The sequence below is a fragment of the Pipra filicauda genome, unplaced genomic scaffold, assembly GCF_003945595.2.
Source record: "Pipra filicauda isolate LSUMZ 115617 unplaced genomic scaffold, ASM394559v2 scaffold249_size1133689_pilon, whole genome shotgun sequence".
NCBI classification, from domain to species: domain Eukaryota; kingdom Metazoa; phylum Chordata; class Aves; order Passeriformes; family Pipridae; genus Pipra; species Pipra filicauda.
Window position 1 is genome coordinate 851615 of NW_024104364.1, and position 25506 is coordinate 877120.

General features: G+C 47.5%; 1 protein-coding gene across 4 annotated transcripts; it reads right to left on the minus strand.

Moving 5' to 3' along the window:
- Window positions 1-2401: 2401 nt before the first annotated feature.
- On the minus strand, window positions 2402-25180 carry CTTNBP2NL (CTTNBP2 N-terminal like). 4 transcript variants are annotated; one of them, XM_027746280.2, is made up of 5 exons: window positions 25152-25180; window positions 20068-20175; window positions 9039-9269; window positions 7196-7303; window positions 2402-6426 (listed from the first exon to the last, which is right to left on the minus strand). In XM_027746280.2, the coding sequence occupies exons 2-5, from the start codon at window positions 20164-20166 to the stop codon at window positions 4945-4947; spliced, it is 1920 nt and encodes a 639-aa protein (XP_027602081.1). In that variant the 5' UTR covers window positions 20167-20175; window positions 25152-25180; the 3' UTR covers window positions 2402-4944. The 4 variants fall into 4 exon arrangements, with proteins under 4 accessions (XP_027602081.1, XP_027602082.1, XP_039237874.1 ...); XM_027746281.2 differs by lacking the exon at window positions 25152-25180 and adding an exon at window positions 25029-25095; XM_039381940.1 differs by lacking the exon at window positions 25152-25180 and adding an exon at window positions 24576-24727.
- Between the last annotated feature and the right edge of the window lie 326 nt (window positions 25181-25506).

The window sequence follows — 25506 nt, forward strand, 5'->3', positions numbered from 1 at the left end:
TCTACAACAGGGATGCCCTGAGATGGAGTTGTCCTGCAACAGGGATGCCCTGCGATGGGACGCCCTATGGTGAGGGTTTCCCTACGATGTGGGTGCCCTCCGTCGGGACAGGCGCTGCCCGTTTCCCCTCGCGGGTCGGGCCCTGCCTGTCCCCAGCGCGGTCTCGGCACGAAGCGGCCGCCGGGTGGGTCTGGGCGGGGGGAGCGGGCGGGGAGCGGCCCCGGCCCGACCCGTTCCCGGGCGCAGATCGCCCTCCAGCGGCCACGGACCGGGAGAGGATGAGCCCTGCACAAGCCCTGGCCAGGGCTGCCCTGAGCATCCCTGCCCTGCCCTGAGCATCTCTGCCCGGCCCTGGGCTCCCCTGCCCGGCCCTGGGCTCCCCTGCCCGGCCCTGAGCATCCCTGCCCGGCCCTGAGCATCCCTACCCTGCCCTGAGCATCTCTGCCCGGCCCTGGGCTCCCCTGCCCGGCCCTGGTCTCCCCTGCCCGGCCCTGAGCATCCCTGCCCGGCCCTGAGCATCTCTGCCCGGCCCTGAGCATCCCTACCCGGCCCTGAGCATCTCTGCCCGGCCCCGAGCATCCCTGCCTGGCCCTAGGCTCCCCTGCCCAGCCCTGAGCATCCCTACCCGGCCCTGAGCATCTCTGCCCGGCCCCGAGCATCCCTGCCTGGCCCTAGGCTCCCCTGCCCAGCCCTGAGCTCCCCTGCCGTGTCCGGGCTGCACAGAGCACCCCTGCTCGGCCCTGAGCATCCTTGCCTGGCCCTGGGTTCCCCTGCCTGGCCCTGAGTTTCCCTGCCCTGTCCATGCTGTACAGAGCATCTCTGCCCAGCCATGAGCATCCCTGCCCAGCCATGAGCATCCCTGCCCGGCCCTGGGTTCCCCTGTCCATCCCTGAGCATCCCTGACCAGTCCTGAGCTGCCCTACCCAGCCCCAGGAGCACTGAAAGCAGGGTGGGAGTCAGGGGCTGCAGGGATGGCTCAGGACGTGGCACCCAAGCCACAGCCCCACACCCAGCAGTGCCTGCGGCCGGCCTGCAGAGGGTGGCAAACCCCCGGGCCCCCTCCTTGTGCTACACAGACCTCCGGGTCCCCTCCTTACCCCATAAAAACCTCAAGACCCCTCCTCACCCCACACAAGCCCGGGACTCCTCTCCTCACCCACACACACAGGAACCGAGCTGGCACGGATGCGTTTTGGGGGATGAAGGGATGTCTTCTGTCCAAGGAACTGATGCCCTGTCTCCTGTGCAGAACCCAGCTGTGAGCAGGGACCAGGACCAGGACCAGGACCAGGTTCAGCTCATCCCACTGGAAACAGGCTTTATGCTCACCTCAGCTGGGCTGGGACTAACACCGTGCTCACTGTGGGTCAGAGGCACGAGGAACCAGCCCGGTGGTGTTTACCCAAGGCATTCCAGGCTTGGGCAAGGACCTGCCACCGCTGGTGCTATAAAAAGCCATCAGGGCTGTGGCTGAGCCACACCAGCTCCCAGTTCCTGCCCGGGCAGGGCTCCTCACCTCCGGCTGCTTACGGGTAGGAAGCAACGCTTGTTCGGTGGCTCTCGGCTGGTGCCACCACTGGCACAGCACTCTGGGGCGTCATCATGCCTGGAGAGGTGAACAAAGAGCTTCTTCCCAGGCTGCTGCAAAACCTGTTCAGCTGAACTGATGCAAAGATAAGAAAACCAGGTCACTACCGAGGTGCACATTAGGGAGGCACAGGAGCCGTGGGCTCTTCCCTGTGGGTGGGAGGGGAGGCACCTGCAGCAGCTCTCCAGGGCAGAGAGGAGATGGTTCTCTGCATGGACACGCTGCATCCTGGGCAAAGGGGGTTTTTCCACAGCCAAGGCCTGTTCTGAGCTGGGTCACTCCCTGTGCCAGGACTGAGCCACACTGCTCCATGGCAATCTCCATGAGAAACTCTGCATCCTGCCTGAACAAATCAGCAGGGGACTGGCACATCCACTTCCTGCACATCCACTTCTTCCCCAGGTGTTTATTCATATAATACCCCAAAAGCGTTATCCATCCAACATCACAACACTGTGGCAAAGAGGTACTCTAGGAAAACTGGTTTTACTTAAAAATACCTAAAAGGCAGAGTTGTGTGGAGCACCCAGAGCGTGTTGTGCCACCTGAAGCACACGGTGCCCCAGGGAACCTCCCAAATTACAGCACCAGCAGCTGCAGGTGGGGGGTGATGGAGGAGCCACACAGCCCAGGCAGCAGCAACAACTGCTCAGGACTTGCTCTACTCCCCAGAAATTTGCTTCTTTCTGATATTTCAGAGCCTCCATTAAAGCTCCAGGTCCCTGTCTGAGCACAGACACCCCGTTCTCACCACCAGGACTGTTTCCTGCTGGGCGGTCCCAACTCCAAACATCTCCTTAAGCAATTTGCACATCTTAAAAATAAAATCCTTTATTGATAATATGAATGTTTAACATGTTTAATGCCATCAGCTATAAAAATGATTAAAGACTTCAGCTTGGTACATTTGGCTTTACAAATTTACAAGTGTTAATGAATTAATACTAGTGTTATACATTTTGCACTTCATTATACTCCATTAGCCAGTGACAAACTCTGCAACAATGTCTGCTTAGGACTGATGTGAGTTAGAGAAGAAATATTTAGTTGCTTCCACACAGAATCTACATCAACAGTTAAATACTAACTCTAAATGTCTTACTGAATTAGTTGGATCCATTTTAATCCCTTGTGCTTAGTCTCTCTCAGAAGTTAGGCTACTAGCAAAAATACATTCTTTTGCATACCCCCTTCCCATATTATATTTCAGAAGAAACAGTACTCAGTGCATTTCCTATTAGACTTCATCATAGTATCTCTCTCTCTAGAGCTATCAATAAAGGGGATAATACCAGTTAGATTAATGTAAAAGCAAAGAAACTCGTTAAAGCAGTGTATACAAAAGCCTCACTTTTGAATTGGAAGGGATACATGGGCCAAAATCCACCTGCCCATCCATTTTTACAGTTTCTCTCAGCAAGAGGAAAAAAAAAATCTCCTGTGGATACTTAGTTAAAAAAGTAATAAATGTGCTTCCAAAAGAGTCACTGCCCATTTAGCTCTGGCTGCCTCTGTCCCTCTGCTGTTTGTGCACAGCCTGCTCCACTGGATTAGCAACAACAGCCTATAGGATCACAATTTAAAAGGCTGCTAAAAGGTCTGTCCAAACCTCTGTTCTAGTCCAAACACCTGCCACGGTGTGTGGGGTCACTCAGAGCAGCCCAGAGCTCTGCTGTCCCATGGGACGAGGCTCAAAGCCTGAAGGAACCTCCCTGCCATGGCCACAAGTGCCTCCTCCCAGGGCACAGGGATCCTCCCCCCAGCAAAGGTGTTTTATCTATGGAAATACTGAAAACTGGCAAAGGAGAAGGTGTCTCTGGCAGTGGGAAGCTGTGCTCTGTGTAAACACCACACTGCACCCAGGGAAGGGCTCTCAAAGCCGGACGATACCGGGCAGCAAGTCCAGGTTCTAAATTTAGGATCAGTTCCCATCCAACACCGGAGATCATTAACTCAGGGTTGTGCTCTCAGCCCCTGCCACTGATCTGTGGGGTTTCTCCTGTATTTCTCACCACAGTGACTCAGAAAACCACTGTGCTGTGCTGGCTGCTTTGCCTGCAGCAAATGTTTCTGCACAGGAACCAGCTGCTTTCTCCCCTCTCGGGCCCAAATGCTTTTTCACACTCGTGATTTGCCTCCAACTTAGACAATTCCTCACTAAATGGTTTTTTTAATTGCCACATCTTCTTCCTATTAGGCAGGAGATCAGGAGCATATAAAGATTTCCCTAATACACTGTGTGTTCAGTACATATGTGTGTGATATACCTACACATATATACATATTCATTTCCACAGCAGTGATGATTTGGTTCCATAATTGCAGCCAAGGAAAGCCAGCAAGATCCCAAAGCTCGTGGGTAAAATCCAGGTCAGTCAGACACAACTGACAGAGATGAGGAACAAAATTATTGCTTTTGTTTATAGTCGAAGATCCCATGTTACTGTTGCAAAAAAACTGTGTCATGTGGATTAGTGATTTTTTTTCAAGTAATAGTGAGATCTTTGTCAAGTAACAGAAAGATCCTTTTCTCAGAAGTTCTACACACAACAGTAGAATGCTTGAGGAGCTCGAAAATTCTGGGTGACACACCACAAACCAGAGTTTAGCCATTTAAAGCACACAGGCATCTCTGCAGAATGTGTGAGAGGAAAGCAAAAAGAACTATATGGACAAGAAATACTGTGAGAAAAAAAGTATCCAGGTTGTATTACAGCTACATTTTACCCCAAAAAAACTCATGTGCTTCCTCAAATTAGCTGGGAGCTGTGTCCTGAAGGGCACAGCATGGCTGGCTGTGTTGGTCTGGTGGTCACCTTACAGAATTTGTAGTGTATTTGCTAACTTCTTGTAGCAAATGGAAAGGATTCAAAAGAAAACCAGTGTTGGTTTCAACATTCAGGACTCAGAAGGATTTGTTTCTGCAGCTAGATGGTCCCCTCCTCACCTTTTCCCGAGAATCACATTCATATTGCAGGCTTAGTTCAGGCACTTTTATAAAATGTTCATCTGGAGTAAAAAGTCTGCAAAAAAATCTTTTTCTGCATAATTTAAAAGTAGCATTTCAGTCCCATTAGAGGTTGATAGGTCCCACCACACGATTATGGTTCTCTCTAATGATTTGACTGTTGCCATGAGACGTTTGGAGGCTACTGTATAGCTGTAGGTAAGGTTTCTTCATAAACAAAAATATTTTCCTACCTATTAAAAAAAAAAAAAAAGAAAAAAAAAATATACTAAATGCTTTATACAGACAGAATCTGCTACTATGGAAATAAATAACATGGAGTGGAAAAAACAGTGTCTTAGCTCCAGGGTGCTGAGCCGCGGAATGTCACATTCCCAGTTTCTGGAGACTAGCTGCTGGTTGGCAGGAGGATCTCCAGGTCTTTGCCATTCGACACGACAGCGTTGTTGGAGCAGCTGCTTGCCACGTCCATGGGGGCACCCAGGGGGGACGCCTGGGCAGGGCTTTTGGTGAGAGGAGCAGGAGCAGCAGGTGACTGAGCCAGGCCAGGCTTCTTGGGAGGGATGGGCGGAGGGTTCCCCCTCTCTGCTCTAGGAATGGTCGGTGACTTAATCCCAGGAGACAACGGGCTGAGCGGGCTGGACACCTTGACAGGGCTGGGGGAGTGCCCAGCCTCGGTTTTGGGGCTCCCAGCACTGGCCAGGGTTCGGTAGTCCGTGCCAAAGGGGGAGCTGTTGGGGGAGACGGGTTTGATGGGGCCCTGCTGGCTGGTGAACCTGGAGAGCACCTGAGTGACCGTGTTGCGGGCCAGCTGCTTGGCTGCTGAGTTGTCTGCCAGGGTGGGGGACAGGTCCCGGGAGGGGGGGCTCTGCAGCCCACTGGACTGATGGTCCTGCTCCGCCTGGGACTGGAACTTGTGCCTGGCTGCGTGGAAGCGCTGGTTGATGCCCACCTGGTAGGAGGACTGGTAGCCAGGGCTGCTGGCCGAGGCTCCCACCAAGCGTTTGGTCAGCACCGGTGAGGAGCAGGGAGAAGGTGTCAGGGAGGACCCAGCTGTGCTGCTGGGAGACAGGGAGACCCCCCCAGCAGGGTGCTGGGACATCAGGTGCACCGGTGACTCCGTTCTTACGGGAGAACTCCCGTTCTCCACCGCGCTTTCCGAGGCTGCACCAGCAGATCTCTCCCTCTGAACCTGGCTCTCTGCGGGGTGTGTCTGCAGGGGCTCCCCACCTGCCTGCCCATCCAGGTCACAATGCCCATTGGATTTTGCATAGGAGTGAACCGGTGCAGAGGGGCTGGGAAACATGCTGTGAACAGCTTTGCTTGTGCTGGCAGGGTTTGCCCTCTCTGCCTGCAGACACTCGGTCTGGCAAGACACAGACTTCACCGGGGGACTGTCGGTTGTGACACCTCTGGACATCACCGAGGGGCTTGGCTGCAAAGGCTCAGAGGGACTGTGCTCCTGCTGAGAAGCCTCCAGCTCTTTCAGGGCTTTCTTCAGACATTCCACCTCTTCTTTGAGTGCTTTTGTACGGTTTTCTTCTCTGTTCAGCTTGGCTTTCAGCTGTTCCCTTTCAATGTCAAACTCCGAGAGCTGCTTTTCGACCTGTGCTTCCATCTGCAAACCCCGCTTCCTCTTGGCTGCCAGCTCCTCTTCCAGCTTGCTCACCTTACTCTTCTCCTTTTCCAATTTCAAGCTCAGTTCTGCTGTCTTCTGCCCCTCCTCAGCTGCTTTGGCAGTGGCTTTCTTGCACTCCACTACAAGCATGGAAGACAGTTGCTTGTGGCGTGCCCTCTCCTCCTCCAGCTGGCTTGACAGCTTCTTCTGTTCTTTCTCAAACTTTTTCACTTGGGATTTTTCAAACTCCACCTGCAAATTAAGAACAAAAGAGATTCTAAGGGAAACTTAAAGCCTTGAAGGATAATGCCCCAAAAAGGAACGGGGTTCACTGTGTATCTTGGAGAAATCACGTGGTAAAAGATGGCAAAGGCTAAGAAAGAGGTTCTTGCCCCAGGAACCTGCAAGACAGTCTGGAATGACTCAGCTTGCACGTAGTAAGAATTATTACTTACTAGTAGTTTTATCATGTATGAAATTCAATTGACCTTTAGTGAGATATACACCCAGCCTGCCATGCACTGATGGAACAAGCGAGCCGGAGCAAAGCCTCCTTCCACCTCATTTACTACTTTGTCAGTTTGCCTTTTAAAGGCATTTAGGCTTTAAAATGCTGATGTGTTATGTGTGCTTAATAAAGGCAGCAGCGCTGGAGTAACTGAAAACAGTGGCTTAAATATTTATTAGCATCTCTGAATAACACCCCCAGGAGATCTCTCATGACTTATTCTGAATTTTGAGCACACAGAGCACCACCAATTGTAAGTTCAGCCCTGTTCTTGAGCACTCCTCAGATTTCAGGCTGAAGGAAGATCTGATTGCCTATTAATAGCTTTTAGCACTGCTCAGCCACCGAAACGCCCCGAGAAATTAAGGTTGTTTTTCACGGCAAAATGATAAAAGCCAGGAGTGCCTTAGAGAGGGAGGTTCCTGCTACTCTTTCAACACGTCCCTGAGGGGTTCAGCACCCAGGAGCTCGGGGTTCCTGTGGGCTGGGTAATCAGCAGCTCCCAAACTGTACCTGCTGGGTGAGCCGCTCCCGCTCCTTCTCCAGCATGTAGGTGACATCGTCCCCCTCGGCCGTGTCCTGGGCGTGCCGCTGCCTCTCCTCCTCCAGGTCCAGGATCACCTGCCAAACAAACACCAGGGGATGCCCAGCTGTGCTCACAGACAGTCACACACGTCCAAAGCCACAGGGAGAGATCTGTGCCCTCGCACAGGCTCGAATGACACACGGGAGCAACCGCTGCAGGCTCAGACATCCAAATTCAGCTCAAAGTCACATTTTTGGACAGGCTCAGTACTGTGTTGTTACCTGGTCTAACTGAGTCAGTCTGTGAAAGAAGTTACAAAAATGTCACGCTGCATCTATCTTCACATCTTCATTTTATCATTAAATACCTGAATTGCATGATTCTCCTCCACGCTGTGGAACAACCTTGAGAGGTTCCTGTTATGAGCATTCCCATCCCAGAATGGCTGGGGTTGGAAGGGCCCTCTGGAGATCACCTAGTCCAACCCTCTTGCCAAAGCAGGTTCACCTGCAGCAGGTTGCACAGATCACACCCAGGAGGGGTTTGGATATCTCCAGAGAAGGAGACTGCACAGCCTCTCTGGGCAGCCTGTTCCAGTGCACTGCCACCCTCAAAATACATCAGTTTTTCCTCATATTCAGATGGAACTCCCTGTATTTCAGTCTGTGCCTGTTGTGCCTTGAAACTCAGAATTTCCTGGCAGGACCATCAATACAAACCCCAGCAGGAGCTGAGGTGCTGCACCCAGGGGACACAGCAGTGACAGGACAGTCCTTGCTATGGTTCCAGCAGTAATTCCCACACAGGCTTCTCCCCAGTGCCTTACAGGGATTTGAGGACTCCAGTGCCAAGTTTATTTTAAAGAACATTAATTTGTTCCTCCACTTAAGAGCAAGATGAGCTCTTGAAATGAAACTGCTTCCCATAAGGACCCAGTTAAGGAGCTCCTTCAGCTTTAACGCTGAATTACATGAATAATTGAAATTCTATTAACTCAACAAAAAAAAAACCCCACTCAGAATACAAACTTTCCAAGAGGATCTGCTGTTTCTCATCACCAAAACTCTGAGCTCTCCCAACACATGCTCAACCTGAATTTAGCAGCTCCTCCTTAGCAGTTCTTCAGAAGTTCCGTCCTCCTGAAATTTAAGCTTCCAAATAACGCTTATATATCATTAAGTATTTAAGGGAGATTTTCACAGAAGGAGACAGGAAGAACAGAAGGAGAAGGGGAAAAATATCTGATTTTAATAGTATGGTTTAATTAGATACTTGGCTGAAAAGTGAACCACAGCCTTGCTGTCACTTCCAGAGGCTTCTATTTCTGTGGAATTATGTGAACCAAGGACTATATTGATGTCAATATGCATTTAAACTACATCTGAAGAATAACAGGTGCTTCATTAAAGAGGTCAAATAGCATGTAAAATACTTCTGGTCACTCCATACTTCCTTAGGGAAGCACAAGGAGGTGCTGTCTCATTACTACCTGGCACCAGCTCCTCAACAACCACTCACTACAAGCCACAAGCAGAACAGTGACTTTCTGCTGAGAATTCCATCTTCCAGAGATCCTTTCCTACATTTTGGGAAGCACTATACCCTCCCAGCTGTAAGCCAGTTCCTTTTTGGACTGTCCCAACAAAAACATCTTGTGTGTGCTTCAGATTTTGGAATTATAACTAATAAACTTACCAGCTGCATCACCTTGAATGAGAAGTTTAAACAAAGGTGCAAAGTCCTTTCACTTACCAAATCTGAGGGATTTAAATGTTCTTGCTGAAGTTAACACATCACCAAAATGCACATCTTACTTGAAGCAAAACCTACCTTTCTGTGTCTGCTTTCTGCAGCAGCCAGTTGGGACAACATTCTTTCCTGCATGTTCTTGCAATGTTTCATCACCACTTTCAAAATAGATAAAGGATTGGAGCATACTGGTTGTTTTTCACCGTGATTCCCCTCTTTCAGGGTCTCAAAATCCCTCTGCAAAGCCATCAGTGGGTCGCTGATGTTGTACTTGCCATAGCGTTCCTCGATGAACGTGTCTCTGTGCTGGGCCTGCAACACAAAAACAAACTTGCATTTTAATATCCTTGAAGCAAACAAACAAAAAAAAAGGAGCTAAAGAAGGAAGCATTTTGTAGTTAATATTCCTCTCTCTCTGTTTTCCACTTAGAGATAAAGAGAACTCCACACAGTCTGATTCACATCCTGTTATCTGCTATAAGAACAGGAGCATTCAGACAGGAAAAAACACAAGTGTCATGGTAAAGGTTAACAGGCAGGAGAGTAATTCATAAAACAAAGGGGTCTACCTGAAAGGCAGCACAGCCCATGCCACTGAAAAAAAAAAAGTCCACCTGGACCTTCTGATCACACCAATAACAAAGGGACAAACACTCTGATCAAATTAATACCATGAGAAGGTAAGTGTAGGGTGAGGACAATAATCCTTCTACCATCAGAAGGGGTTTTCAAGCTGTTAAGTTTAAGGTTTCAGCTGGGCCCCAAGCTGATAAAAATGCTCATTAATACATTTAAAATGGGCAATATACCTCGAGTGCTGTGTCCAGCTCTGGCTCATCACTGCAAGAAAGACATTGAGGGGCTGGAGCGTGTCCAGGGAAAGGGATGGAGCTGGGAAGGGGCTGGAAAAGGGGCTGGAGCACCAGGAGCAGCTGAGGGAGCTGGGGGGGCTCAGCCTGGAGAAAAGGAGGCTCAGGGGGGACCTTCTCTCTCTCTGTGACTCCCTGACAGGAGGGGGGAGCCGGGGGGGTCGGGCTCTGCTCCCAGGGAACAAGGGACAAGAGGAGAGGGAACGGCCTCCAGCTGTGCCAGGGGAGGGTCAGGTTGGACATCAGGAGGAATTTCCTCCTGGAAAGGGTGGTCAGGCCTTGGCAGGGGCTGCCCAGGGAGGTGGTGGAGTCCCCATCCCTGGAAGTGTTCCAAAAACGACTGGACATGGCCCTCAGTGCTCTGGGCTGGGGGACAGGGTGGTGTTGGGTCATCAGCTGGACTCGATGATCTTGGAAGTCTTTTCCAATCTTCATGATTTTATGAAAAGCTGGTGGTCTCCCACTAACAAAGACAAGAAAATCTACAATATGGAAGTAAAGCCAGCTCTGGCCTGGATCAGATGCACAGCTGGGCACCTCCCCACTTTTCAACGCCTCTCAAGGTGAGACACCTGGAGTGGATTTTGTAAATGTTCTCCTTCCCACAGCTGGAACAGAAGCAAACCCACACGATTCAGCCTGAAACAAGCCCTGAGGAGGTTAGAAAAAGCATGTCTTGATTAACTTCTCACTGTCCCTGTTGAACAGTGATTTTTAACCAAGTGGCCCCAGAAAAACAAGAAATAAAGGAAAATCTTGCTTAAAAACAGCATCTCCACAATACATTCAGTCTCCAAACATCCTCATACCACAGCTACCTGCCATGGCCATGACTTACATTCCACAACTGTGTGAAAGCAAAGAAGGTAAGAACCAACTCCTGCTCAATAAAAGATTTAATCATTTACTGTCCCATCAGTGAAAGAAGCAGTTTGTGTGGTTTCCCTGACTGTGTCACCATCAAAGAATTTCGTGTTGAGCAATTAAAGAGTTTCACTCTTGCCAGAGCCTATAAATCCATGAATTGTTAATAAAATCCTTAATGTTCTCATCCAGACTAAACAGAGTTTAGTTTCTCAAGAAGCAAGACAGGACTGATGAGGTTCCTTTGGTGACATGTAAGAATTGAGACAACTCACATGTACCAGGCTCCACATTTACAGTGTTTAATGGTTGGACTCGATGAGCTCAGACGTCTTTTCCAACCCAAATGATTATGAATCAGCCATTCCATCTGGAAATCTGTTTGTTAGGATACCAATAGGCTTATCCTACTGAATGATTATGGTGAAGTTCTGAAAACTAAACAAAACTTCATAAACACCCAGATATTAAAGTATTATCTGCATGTTTACCACCATGATAAGAAACCATGTGAAAACAGATATTTATGCAACAAAAGACACAGGAGGGAAAACAGTTCTAGATACAAAAGAGCCCTCAGAGCTGTCCTGGCTGGGAGAAACATAATCATTGCTTTCTACTGAAGTGGTTCTGGGCTTTGTGAAAACCTGTGACTCTTTCATTGTGGGATTCTGAGCATTTGTGAAAACCTGGGACTGTTTCATTCCCACGGGTACCACTGAACAGCACAACCCCGTGCCCAGCAGAGCTGCTGCACCTGCCAGGGAATAACACCTTCCAAACCCCAGGTTTAACTTGGATTCCTCTGGATCCATATTGTCTCCTAAGGACTGGTTACCATGACAATTCACACCTTTCCTTTTGCCATATAAATGGCTCTGTTCTGTTCTGCACTGGCACGTTTTTTAGTGAGGCCACACATGTGGGTTTTCCTCTGCTCGAGTCCCCTGCAGCACTGCAAGGCAGGAGTGAGTTCTGGTGCCTTTAACCACAGTGTGTTTAATTTAGAACAAACTTTAGCACGTTCAACCAGCCAAGCACTGTGTGACCCACAGGAGGCTCCTGATCCAAGCTGCACTTTTCCTGCCAGGGCACACAAATGACATGTTTTTGCCTCCAAACAAACACTGCCTGTACTTTTTATCAGATGTGCTTCACCTTTCTGCTCCCAGCAGAGCACAAACAGCAACTAAACCATCCCAAATCGAGCACAGCAGCTTTCCAGAGCTGGTGGAGGGCTCCAAGCAGCAGCCCCACACAGCCCTAACTCTGCTGATGGTGTGAATGGCACAGAGCTGGCACAGGGTGGAAAACAAAGCTCCCAGCTCTGAATGCAGGGCCAGCCCGTGCCAGCCTCGCTGGGCACCTCCCCAGAAACCCCTTCAGAGAACAGGACTGGCAAACTGTCCCCCACTTCTCATGGGACTGCACAAGGGCATCTTTCAGATAGCAAGGACTGAGCCTGGCTCAAATGAAAAGGCAGCTCAGAAGCCAGGACTTCTTGGAATGGCTGTTTCCTGATGTCCCAGTATCAAAAATGCAAATATTTCACTTGAGCACACAAGGGCTGTAGTCACAGAGCCATGGAATATCCAGAGTTGGAAAAGACCCACTAGGATCATTGAGCCCAGCTCTTGGACCTGCACTCTAAGGTGCAACCACGTGAGTGGCATGAAAAAAATTAATCAAGTCAACTTCTGCTCTCCAAGGGAGAAGTGTTTGCATTGCCTTGACAAAAGGCAGAAAAAACGAAACCAAAATACTTTTATATTTGCATATCTTCTCCATAACCAAACCCAATTAGGGACATTCATCCTGTTTGGAGCTGGGTTTTAACCCCTGCAGTAAACAACCACAGAGGAACAGCTCACATTCACAGAAACCCCTCCCTCTCTATCAGCAATACCCATCAGGAACTGTGGATACCTTTGATCAGAGCTCCAGATATTGTTCTAACTTTACACAATGAAAAAAAAAAGGAGAGGAAGGAAAAGATCAGCCCTGGAAATGGGAGGGCAATCCTGCATAATGGGGCAGCCCTGGTTTAATGAATCACAGGAAAAACTACAGGCTGGTTTTTTTTAGGTTTGTTTGGCTTTTTTTTCCAGGAACAGGGAATCTTCAGTTTTTCTGAAGAATTTATAAAAATGACTCAGTGAAACCTCAGTATAAGTGTGGAGGGAATTTCTACGTGACTCAAGCTTTAAAAAGCCTGTAAATATAAATTGGGATATCCATCCAGCTGCCCTAATTGCCTTGACAGATGAGCTTAATCCCAACTCATCCCAGTGCTGGTCATTCCACAACCACACAGGAACATGGGAGAGACCCTTCCAAAGGGCACCAGTGTTTCAACAGTGTAAACAAACCTTGCCTTTACTGGGCAAGTTCTTCCTAATAAAATCTCAAAGAACTGGGATTAAGGTGTGTCCCCCTCCATTTTTTGCAACACTGGAGGTGTAACCAAAGCCCTGTTTTCCTCTGCTCCTCACAGCACTGATCCCTGCTGAATTTAGTGGGATGGTTTATTTCCTGTCTGGGAAAGAACAAGTAGTTCTTCCTTGCTACTCTGAGCAATTAAGTGTTTTCCTGCACTGGCATGACAAACAGATGAGACTATCGTAACATTAAGAGCTTTCTCAAGTCCAGCTATTCTTCTTTAATAGCCAGCAGAGCATAAACACTTAATTAAAGTTGTCTAGACTAGGAAAAGTCTTAACCAGGTCATCCTACACCGACCACATCTCGTTTGCAAAAACAAACCCAGCGCTTTGGCATTTGGGCCACCGTGCACTTGGGAATGCAAACAGGGATTTTTTTGCAGAGCAGTCACCAAAAATCATCGAGGCAGCTCTTTGAAAATGAAGTCACAGTGCCATAATACGCAGAGGTTGTTTGATACAGGTGTGGAAGTGTCACAGAGTGACTCGTGCTCCTCACTGAGACAACTCTGCAGCTCAACTTCTCCATCACTGGAGGACTCATGTACAAACATCTCCAATAATTGGGATTTTGTCCTGTCTGAACTGAAGTTCAGTCTTAAATACAGTTGTTCAACCATCAAAACAGAAGGAACTTCATGATGGAAGAGAAATATTCTGTTAGTGAGCCCAAAAAACTTAGATCTCAGATCCCACTATCAGCCTACTGAAACACAGAGATCCACAGGAAGACAGGCTTTGATAATAAGGAAATAAGGTTACAAAATGCATTGTTAACTCAGGGGTGGAAAATTTCATCTGGATCAGAGATGACATATATACTCCCAACAGCAGCAACTGTGCTTTGAAAGATGAACTCCTCTGCAACTGGATGATCTCCTATTTTAGCACCTCCACCTGTAGCATCTCAAATATGCAGCTGGGAATTTCCTATCAAAACACTCCAACTCCTGAAGCAATTAAATGGATTACTCAGCAGTTTTGAAGACTAATAAACTGCCCTCTCCCAACAGGAAAAGAAGATAACATTTGAGCTTGGGCTGCTTTTAAAAAAGGAAGCAGCCAAGCACATCAAGTGCTCTTAAAAATAAAACTGCAGATGATTGGAAGAATTAGGCAACAGCAGAGAGGGTTCCATGTGAAACCGGCTGGCTTTGAGCTCCAGTTTGGGTAATGGACCACTGCTGGTCCATTTGGGAAGAGATAATTCTGATTTTATGGAGCAGAAGCAATATCTGACCCAACTGACAAGATATTTCCCATGCAGGCAAAGCAAAGGCTTCGCTTTCTTAGGAAAAAAGCTACAGTTTCCTCTTGGGATTTCTAGACTGGTTTGGGATGAATGTTTCCCATAACCTATTTCTGTAGGATTTTTTTTTTAATAAAAGATTTCCTTTTGCTGAAACCTTGTTTATGTGACAGCGTTTTCTCCCTGCATTCAATCATCTTTACAACTTGTTTTACTGGAACATCAAACAGGGAATTTCCAAGACTTTGTTTCAAGTATTTTTTGGACACAACGCAGAGTATTCCTCCTGCCTGTAATTTCAGAGTTCATCAGCACAAGGCAAACACACTGTTAATTAACTGTAGCTACTGTGTATGCAGTTCTCCAGTAATAATTTGCACAGAAGTTCCTCCTTCATGCAGCAGAGAGTGGAATAATCTTTAAATAGCTTCTTGCTGCTTTGAACTTCCTTATTAGCTTCTCTCCCCAGAGACAGATATTGGGAATAAAGACAGGCTGAGGTCACAGCAACCACTGACAGAGAGAAGGGAAAGGGGGGTGGGGACCACTTGCTTTGCCCAAAAATAAATGTCAAAAAATGCTGGAGTGGGATTCCCAGTGTTGCTTTAGCTCCAGCTCTGCAGCAATGCCAAGCACAGAGCCACAAAGCAAAGTGCTCCAATGCAGCTTCTGTCTTAATTGCCATCATTATATCAAGTGGACAAACCAGATAAACGAGAGCTGCCCACTCGTAACACATGTAGGGCCTGTTATCAGCTTTGAAGAAGACGTGGAGTTTCCTTAGGAAATGTCAAAAGAGCATAAAATTGCAATTTCTTTCTCTGGGAGCTTCTGGTGCAGTGTGTAAAGCCTGGCTGTGCCCAGCTCCCAGCTGGTGCAGGGGTGGCACCGTGCTCAGGAACTGCACCTTGGTCACCCCTGAACCAGGGAGCCCAACGACACCCCGAGAGCTGAAATTCCGAGCGGGAGCCATTCCAGGGGGGGAACCACTCCCACACCTCTCTGCTCCCTTCTCCTGCACCTTCCTGGGCACTGAGGAGGTGAAGAAAATCAGGTTTTTTTGCAAGATCCTGGCAAAGTGCGCTGCTTCAAGCAAGGAATAAACAAAAAACTCCCCCGAAGCTGCAGGAAAAGCTGTGAGGAAGGGCTGCATTCCAGCAGGACAGCACCCCTGGGAATGCTGCTCCAGGGAAGCTGCTTTCCAAGTGATGCAAAAGCCCAATTTGCCCCATCTGTAAAAGATTTAGCAGCATCTGCAGCGAGGTTTTGTATTACTGAGCTTTTCTTTCTATTTAAACAAGAGGTAGGCTTCAGGTTTTGAAACTGCTCTGTAAACTTAGTTTCTAAATCCACTGACCAAGGCACACTTAATTTTGCAGCGCATTAATATTGCTTCAGAGTGACTCACTGAACTCAGGAGCAAAGAGATGAACACCAGCTCCCAGTCATTAACACAAAACAGTTTCTATCCCAGTGTAAATTGCCTGAGGCCTCATTAACATAAAAGAAAAAGCCAGAAAGCTGTTTCCCGTTTTCTAAAAGCAAACAGAACTTCAGTTCTAATGTATGGAAAATTCTCTTTAAAGAGCAGGGGGGGACAGGGAACAAAGTGCTCTAACACAGCACTAGAGACCCATTTAAATATTGAATTGTTTCCAGTCGTGGTGTGCTATTTCAGAAGATGAACCTGTGGTTCCTGCACTCCTTTCCACACAGCAACAAGGACTGAGAGCCTAACTCTTGGTATTATGCAACTCTCTGACAGCATCTGGGGTTTTCTGGATGATATAAACACAATTATAGCTACAGGAAAAGGAGCACAATAAGAAGTGAGACTTAAGGTCTGTTCCAACACTGAGATTTATGGAGTGGACAGGAAGCTACTTTCAGGCAAAAAAAAAGAAAAAAAAAAAGTTTTTTTTTCTTTTCTCCAAAGAGATTTTAAAATAGAGGAAGCAACCTGAAGCACTGGGAAAGGGTATTTTGAACACAGTAAACTTGTTCACTTTATACAAGTATAATTGAATACTAATATTTTTATTTTTTCAATATATTTTATATTGAAATATATATAATATATATAATATATATTGAATATATAATATATATTGATATATAATATATATTGAATATATATAATATATATTGAATATATATAATATATATTGAAATATATATAATATATATTGAAATATATATAATATATATTGATATAATATATATTGAAATATATATAATATATATTGATATAATATATCGAAATATATATTATATATATTGAAATATATATAATATATATTGATATAATATATATCGAAATATATATAAAATATATTGATATATATATAATATATATTGAAATATATAAAAATATATTGAAATATATATAATATATAGTGAATATATATAGTATACATATTCAACATATTTTATTTTATTCAATATAAATGAATAAATAACTGTTGAAACTGAAGTAATATTACAATTTTAAATGGACATTAAAAGGCAAGACCAGGTTCACAGGGAGAGATGCTTGTCCTTATTACAATGCCCAGCACTCCAATACACAGGAAAAAACATAAACTACAGGAAAAACAAGGACACAAGTCAGGGAGGGGAATTCCTGCTATGCTGGAAGCATCAGTTAGAGGTGATCTAACAACTGCTCTGGGGGCAGCAAATATATCCCAGGAGTTTCAAATTCCACCCCAGCACACGGAGAGCTGCTGGCTCCAGGTGGGGTGTGAAGAGATGCCCCCAGAGAAGGCAGCGAGGAAGAAAGAGGAAAGATTGGGCAGGGAGGAAAGCAAAGGAGCACAAGGGGTGTCTGGAACCCCCAGCTCAGCAGCTCCAGCCTGACCCAGAGGGAAGCAGGGCCAGTGCCAACCACCGAGGGCCTGAGACCAGCAGGGAGAGGGAAACTATTTTAAGCTTTGTCATCTGCATGCATGGATTCCCTCTGCTAAATGCCAGATGCAAAATGTTTGTCTCTGAGCGTGCAGGAGGATCAATTATTGCAGACTGGGTTACAGTCAAATTACAAGTTTACAAATGGAGGGGCTTTTTCCCTGCAAGTTCTTGTCCTTTCCTGTTATGTAGCAAAGGATTTGCCTCGAACGTCCAGAGTTCAGAAGCACTTAAATCTGAACTAGAAGTTAAATCAGCCCACGAAGGGAAATGCATTTTTGCTACTATGTGGGAATTAAATAGGCAGATAAAATTCTGATTTTTAACCACTGACACTGATGTGTTTAATGTAACTGCTGGGGAAAATCACCGGCATGATTTAGGATCGTGTAATCCCCTAATAAAGTTCAGAGGTTTGAACTCCACCTTTTTCCCCAACATATACCTGCACTTCCCATAAAACTATCACTCCTCCAAAGAAATTTGGCAGCTGAGGCAGGATATAAAGTCCACAACACTTTGGGAACAGAGAGAGCTCTGAGACCACAGTCAGACAATTCTTTCCCCAGCCCTGGGTGTTCCAACCCCTCTCAGGGCAAATTACAGCCCAATTTGTCCAATATATGCAAGTTAAACTAAATGCTCTCAGAGTTTCAATCTTTAATTTGGTCTTAAAAGGTTTTTTTTTTTTCTCCTGGGCAGCACTTAAATGTATCAAAACGTGAGTAAACAGATTAGCAAGGTTTCCTTTAATTAGTCACACACAATCAAAGTCTTCAGCCAGGAAGGCTCGGTAAAGCTGTTACCACAGTTACTATCAGCAAACAAGGAGAAAAACACAGCAAACCCCAGAATTTCTCTGGCTCTATATTCCAAATAAGTGGACAAAGCAAAGCTGGGACTTCTCTGCTGCTGAACCTCTGCCCAGCCACCAGATTAAGCAGTTACATGACTTTTCCTTCCACGTATGGAAAGGGCAGTGCAGGCTCCTGCCAGCAGGAAGCCAGGCTTGGGCTGCAGCATCCCTGGGAACGGGCTTTTGGATGTGAGGAGCTGCACAGCTGGAGATCTGCAACATCTCCCACTGCTGCAGGCACTGGCCAGTTTTCAGGGGTTGCAATTTTCATGCTCAGGAGGCAGCAAGAGCCAGTTCTGACTCGAAGCTTTCCCTGCCCTTTCCTCCCACCTCCAGCTTTCCTCACAATCTCCAGATGAAACCCTACAGCATATCCCTGACAGAAGAAGGGGAAAACAGCACTAACCTTTGATTAGCTTGGTATTTTATACTCCATAATTATCAAGCATAGGTTACAATTTCATTTAATTTCGTCTCAGTTATGAGGACTTGACAAATTATGTCAAAGGGTATTCTGACTGTATTAATGTCCTCACACGAGAGGGAACTGCAGGTTAAATTTCAACAGAAGAGATAATTGCTTTACACTGGAAGGGAGGCAGTAAAAAGCCTCTGGAATGGAGCTGCTGCATTCCTTCCCTGTGCTCCATTACACGCATTTCACACTGAAATATTAAAGTGAGGCTTGTTTGGGTAACAAATTCTGACCACACAGAATGAGAAAACAGATCCCAGGACAGAGGAGAAACAAATCTCTTTCAAAACAGGAGCTAAACCTTTCCACCTGATCCACAGTTTTGAGAGGGTGAAGATATACCTTCGAAATGAAAATATTATTTAAATGCAAAAACAATTAACAACAAACATAAGCAGAGGACATCCCTCTACTTCCCCAAAAGGTGTTTGGAATCAAGCTACAGAAGCTTTTGCTGGAAAACCAAGCCCTGCAGCTCCCAGGCCTGCAAGCTGCCATTCCTCTTTTGAAATAGCTGGGAATTTTAAACATTATGAGCAGTGACAGCTCAGCTTGAAAAAGCCTTCAATATTCAACCCTGCCACAACTCATTGCTTCAAAAATTGACCCCTTCCATCATTTATAGCACTGGGGTTTTTTCCACCTTACTGAGGCTGAGTGCCAACCAGGTTTCCTAGCAGTATTACCATATATTTTTCAAATTTTCCAGGCTTAATATCAACACAACAAACTGGCCAGAGAGTACCACAGACCACACCACTTCAGCCAGTTTTCCTGCACCACAAACAACCCCTGCAAGAAGAGGCTCCAGCACCATTGTCCCTTGTCCCATCACGTGTGCTCACACCACCACCACCACATCACCTGCACTGATGTGGCTTAAACTTGACTTTTTTTTGAGCAGTTTTAGCTGGTTTCTGCCTCACTGGAAGGCTATACTGATGCTTGTGCCAGCAAAGGGAAAGAATAAGTGTGGGGCTCAGCAGTGCCAGCTTATGGTGGCTCAGTCAATACAAAGCCACGGGTGCTTTTCACTCTGTGTGACGTTATTCTCACTGAAAGACTAATCTGGGAGCCCTCCTGGTGAGCAGAGTTCCTGCTTTAAGCAGCCCTTCCCTTGCTAAAGGAGAACAAAACCAACAAAGGAATTCTGAGACAGGTTCTGCACAGCAGAAACACGTGGTTCTTTTATGAGGAAGGATGGAAACACGCAGGTAACTCTGCGTTTCAACGCTGAAATGCTCCTTGCAGCAGCTTCCCAAAATGAATTCCAAGGCACAGGTGATAATACAGCATTTATTATGTAATCCTGCTGATATTAAGATGGGATTCTGAGCCAGTAATAAGTCTTTGCCTCCCAATTTCACCCTGGATACAAGTGCTCTGCAGAACTCACAACAGCAGAACTGATGTCATTTTTGCCTCTTATCCTGGTACTTACAAACATACCTTTAAGGCCTCTATGACAAGATCTCTTGCTTCTAATTCTCCCTCTAGAATGCTAAAGAGTGTCAGTAGTTCTGGTTTGCTGAGTTTTTCCAGATTCATCCTGAAAACCTGGAAAAAAAAGAAAAATGGAACAGAGTTTAGTTTAGGTGTTTCTTTGGACATTAAAATCAGTATTCTAAGCTGTGACATATAATCTCCATTTAACTTCAGCTTCCAGATTTTGGATTGCAAATTGCCCTGAGGGGGGGGAAGGGAACAATAAACAAGGGGATCATTTTCTCTCCAGCTTCCAAGACCAGTTGTAGAAGATGCATTGCCACCTTTTCCCAGGGGACACGAACATATGCACACCCAGATGGTGAGGGCAGAGTGTGCAGGCTAAAATGACAGGATGATATTCACCAAGAAGTAGCCAAAGTTAACAGGAAAGGGGGGGAAAAAACATGGATATTTAAAAGCTGTAAATGACACATCTGGATCATGCAGCTGCAAACATCACTGAGGAGCTGTGATGAATGAAGGCCAAGCTGGGCCACCCACACAAGCTCCATGGTGAAGGGAATATTGCAGTGCTGAGATATGTTTCCTAGGAATGCCATTATCCATTCCTAATGGAACAGGCCCAAACCACTTTACAAAAATCAATGCCACGGAAAATACACATTTAATTACCACTATTTCCAACTGTTTCACTATCACCATCATTTATTAAATACAATTTTACTGCCTGCATAAGAACAGAGATCCATCATCTGAACTGCACTTAAAGAAGCTTTTTATTCCCTTGCATCTTTGCTGCTACACTTAACGCTGGCCAGTAATAAGCCTTTTCATTACATTATTTTGTTAAAAATGGAAATAATTGCAAGACTAAATCCTTGTCTGTAATGCAGATATATCCATTGAGACAGTCTTGTGCTTTGCACAACCGTCAAATGCACTTTTCCGAGTTCAGGTTTCACCAAACTTCATGTCAGTAAGAAAATGCTACAGCATGAAGAAGCTTCTCAGAGACTTCAAACTCCAGTGGCAAGTGATAAAGGGTTAAACTGGCCTTTACTGGAGAAGCCTATCCAGCTAAAACATTCAGCTGAAGCCTAATTTGTCTGAAGTCACTGCTCCTTTACAACTGATTTGCATAACTGTGCCTTGGAGAGTTATACACAAAAGCAAGTTCTGTCTTGTTTGTGCCAGAGCAGTTTTCCAGTCACTGGGAACAGAAAGTTCTGCTCAGGGAGGAGCAAGCAGCTTCATACAGCAAGAGAAATCAGAAATGTGCTCCCTGCCCCTCTGCTAAGCAGGGAAGGCTCTCATCACACGCTTCATGCAGTGTTTTACATGAAATTCCATAAAGCAGCAACATTTCTTACTCTCAGGCTCTTCTGGCTCACCCTCCCACTGCCACGGGCTGCTCAGGAAGCATCAGTGGGAGTGCCCACGACTGGCTGTTCCAAACCCAACCTAACTGGACACCGTGGATCTGTCAGCATTGCATCCACACATTCCAGTGGAGTGTTTGGAAAACCTCTTCAATCTGTCATCATGTTAAAAAAGCCTGATCTGGAGCTGACACAAGGGTGTCACTTAGGAAACTCGCTCTATTGACTCAAATCACACTTTGGTGGGCCAGGATAGTGCTGGTCACTGTTTAGCAAGAGTTACACCTTCTGAGCAGCCAACACACCTTGAGTGGGCCAGGATGGGATGACCATCAGCTTCAGGAATGGCTGGATAGTTCTGTCACCACGAGAATCCTGCCTAGCTGAGAGCACAGGGAAAGAGTGTGATTTACAACTTGTTTCTCTTAAAAAGGGAGAGAATGCAACAGAAGCAGCAAATTAATGCTAAAATGTAACTAAGCAGCCATACAGGGTGAGGAGAGAGGGCTTGTTTTTAGCCTTTAATATTTACTATGCTTAAGTCTGAGCTGCACCACTTCCCTGGGCAGCTTTTAAATGTGGAATATCCAAACATCTGCTCAGGAGAGGCACCTCAGTCCTTGCTCAGGCTAAATTCACAGGTGCTAAGACTGAATCTGTACTGAGGGGAAATAACTTTTTCTGCCAGATACTCCCCAAGTTATATTGGTTTTCTGGCATTATAAACCAGAACTAAAAAGGAGAAGTTTCCTTTGAGATCTTGGAACAAAATGTAATTCTGTCACCCCAGGACAGCAAGTGTAGAACATGGACTTCCAACGTGACTCTATCCAGGCTTTTCCCTTAAAAAGGGATGACATAGAAATGTGCAGCTGCATCTCTCCAAGAGCTACCAAGCAGCTCACTCTTACAGCAGGGGCAGCTACCAGCTGCAGTTTGGCGTTTAAAAGCTATTAGTCCGGGCAGTAATAATTTCTACTCTATATCCTAAATACTCCCATTGTGACTTGTACTTCCCAGTGTTATAGGAATAAGCCCTGCTATTCTTACCATGCCTCTGTAGTCTTTAATCAGCTTAATAACATAAACAAGCCCTGGCCTAAAATATACAGGTAAAAATACTTAAGAGAAATAAAGAGCAGGAGCCAGTTTGCAACGGCAATCGTTTATACAACAACAAGAGGTAACATTAAAGGTATAGAAGTGGTGCAGCCTCAGCTTCCTTGTGTGCAACCTGCTGCTTTTGGACCTCTAACTGCTCTGCTGGCATCACTTACCCCACACTGAGGGGACAGACTGGCAGCAGAGGCTACAAATAAGGTCACTGCCCTAAAAAAAACCCATTAAAATGCATCTGTATTCTGCAGGGGTCCACAGGGAGCTTCTAGAACCCACCTGGCAGATTCCTGTTATGCTGAACAGATCACAACCCCAAGTGTTCCCTTTCAGGGCCACTCGACCCCAGGGAGCTGAAAACTTGGGGGGGAGAAGAAAGTTCTGTTCATTCTAAGCTGTTATTTTACAAGAACAAGAAGCATCTCTGGATCAAAGAGCTAATAAGCACATATTTGAGCTCCTCCTCCCCCTGTCCAAATCTAAACCCAAATCCATTCCCAGCCCTTCAGCATCACAGGCTCCTGAGCTGACCATTCCAAGGCTGCTTTCAGGCTACACATCCCTGGTGTCTTCCCTCTTCCCACTTTTTAACAAAAGATCACACCAATCCTATTCAATCACCCAGTTCTCCCCCTTGCAAACAGCTCCCTTCTGCCAAAGGGATCTGGATGCCTCAGCTGGGGAACCTGACCCTCTGTTTCCAAACCTTTAACCAGGAGATAGGGTTTCCCAGCATCAGAAACAAGATCTAGCAATTCCCAGGGCACATCACCCCTTCCCATCCAGGGAAACAGGCTGAGTGGAATCAGAGAGCAAACCACAAGGACTTCATTATTTAGTCTGATGGTATAAATATTTTCCCTGAGCCTGAGATATAGCACCATTTTTGGACAATAAGCCCGAGTTTAGAGCACAAACAAAGATAATTACTTATTGCTTGCCTAAAGGTGAGCTTCCTTTCAGCTATGGACCATCAGAGTCTCCCCAGCAGACCGTGAGTGGAGATAAAACTCTTCTAAGAAAGTTATTTCCCAGTATTTAACTGAAAATACCCATCAAGAGCAGTTGAAATGTACGTACAACCACCCAAGCCAACAAACCAGGGGGAGTTATCTTTGGCATGTGCCACTTGAGGAACAAAACAGATAAGCTCCCAGAGCGTGGCAGCTCCTCCTCGCCCTGAATCACGGCGAGGTGATTATGAAACCAGTCCAGGTTCCATTTCACTTGTCTCACACACATACGAGCACGAACCAAGCGAAAGAATGTTGCCAGCACAGGGGAACTTCACCCACCCACTTGCAGCAAAGGTTGGAGGCAGAGGGCAGCAATCAAAGATCAGCCCGAGGCACAGAGAGGGGAGTTTGTCAGGTGGAAGCTTCAAGATTATCTGCAAGCTCTTGGCTCAAAACTCTTCCACTTAAAATGATATAATGAAGAACAAAGCTTGTTGTTCCTTTTCCCTCCGAAACAGGGTATTTCCAAAGCTGTGCCAACGCAACAATGCCTCTATGTCCATAACCCTGATTCAGCTTCCCTTTCTCTTGCCTGTCCCCGAAGAGGAGCTGATATTTTCCAGGACCCAGCACGGGCAGTCGTGTAATCGCATTCCCAGGAGAACCCAAATGACTAGTTTGGGAACTCCTGATAGACAAGTTCCCCGAACTGCTGCTGCGTGTGTAGCGTGATGTTCGAGTCGTTACAATAATTACACGATATGTTTATGTAATAGGAAAAAAAAAAGCCAGGATGCACTTTATAATTGTGCATCCACGGTGCTACCTGGCGTTGCATCACAACTGTGGAGGATTAGGTTAAAATGAGAAGGGTTTATGTGTCTATCTCACAGGAGAAAGGACATCTACCCCCCCCCAAAAACATCCTCGCACTGTTATTTTTTTAAGTACTACTGGGAAAATAAGCACATCAGCAAAATTTTGAGCGTGTGCTTTGTGCGAGTCCTTGAACAGCCCCCGTGCAGCTCCTTGAAAGAGAATCAAAACCATCGCTGACCTTCAGCCCCCCCAGCCCGGGGGGAGCCTCGTCCCCTCCTGCCACACGATCGCTGGTGACCCCGGCACAGGGACGGGACGAGGGTCACCCCGGGACACGGGGCAGCTCCAGCGGCACATCGCGGGCACCGGCACCCCGGGAGGGGGCGGCTCGGTGCCTCCCGAGCAGCACAACCGGGCCGGTGCAACCGAAACAAAGGGAAACGCCGCCCCGGAGCCCGAGCCCGCCGCCGCCCGGAGCCCCCCGAGCTCCCCCGGCACCGGGGGCGGCACCGCGGGTCCCGGGGGGGCAACAACCCACCCCGCCGCGCCAGGCCCGGCCCAGCTCCCGGGAACGCCCCCCGCTCTCCCCGCGGCCTCCGCGCCCCGCGGTACCGCCCAAGCCGCGGCCGCGGCCGCCCCCGCCCGCAGCGGCCCCGCCACCGCCCCTCTCTCAGCCCGCGCCGCCCCGCACCTGCCGCTGCCCGCCCGCAGCCGCAGCGCCGCGCCAGGACAGGCCGGACCGAGCGGGACCGAACGCGGAGCCCGGGGCGGGACCCGCTTTGCCCCGCACCGACCTGCCCTGCCCCGCACCGACCTGCCCCGCGCCGCCACTGCCGCCGCCGCCGCCGCCGCCGCGCCGCTCCGCTCCCCATCGGCCGCCCCGCCCCTTTGCCCCGCCCCTCCTTGATTGACGGCGCGCTCGCCAATCACCGCTGCGGCCGCCGGGCCCTAGGACCAATCCGCCGCGAGGGAGGCGGGGAGAGGGCGGGGCGCGGTGACAACAGCCAATCAGACGGAGTGGGCGGGGCGCGGAGGGCGGGGCGGAGGGTGAAAATCCCTTTTGTTCGCGGCGGAGCGAGCGGGCGGCCGTGATTGGCGCGTCACTTCCGCCGCGGGCGGGGTGGAGCCGCCGCGGGCGGGGCCGGGGGCACCGCCCGAGCCGCCGCCCC

Coding starts and splice junctions, on each gene's coding strand:
- CTTNBP2NL (XM_027746280.2), bottom strand. CDS start 20,166: ATGAATCTGGAAAAACTCAGCAAACCAGAACTACTGACACTCTTTAGC. Junction 9,270..20,067: donor TTGTCATAGAGGCCTTAAAG/GTATGTTTGTAA, acceptor TTTGTGTTGCAG/GCCCAGCACAGAGACACGTT. Junction 6,427..7,195: donor GGGAGCGGCTCACCCAGCAG/GTACAGTTTGGG, acceptor CTTAATTTGCAG/GTGGAGTTTGAAAAATCCCA.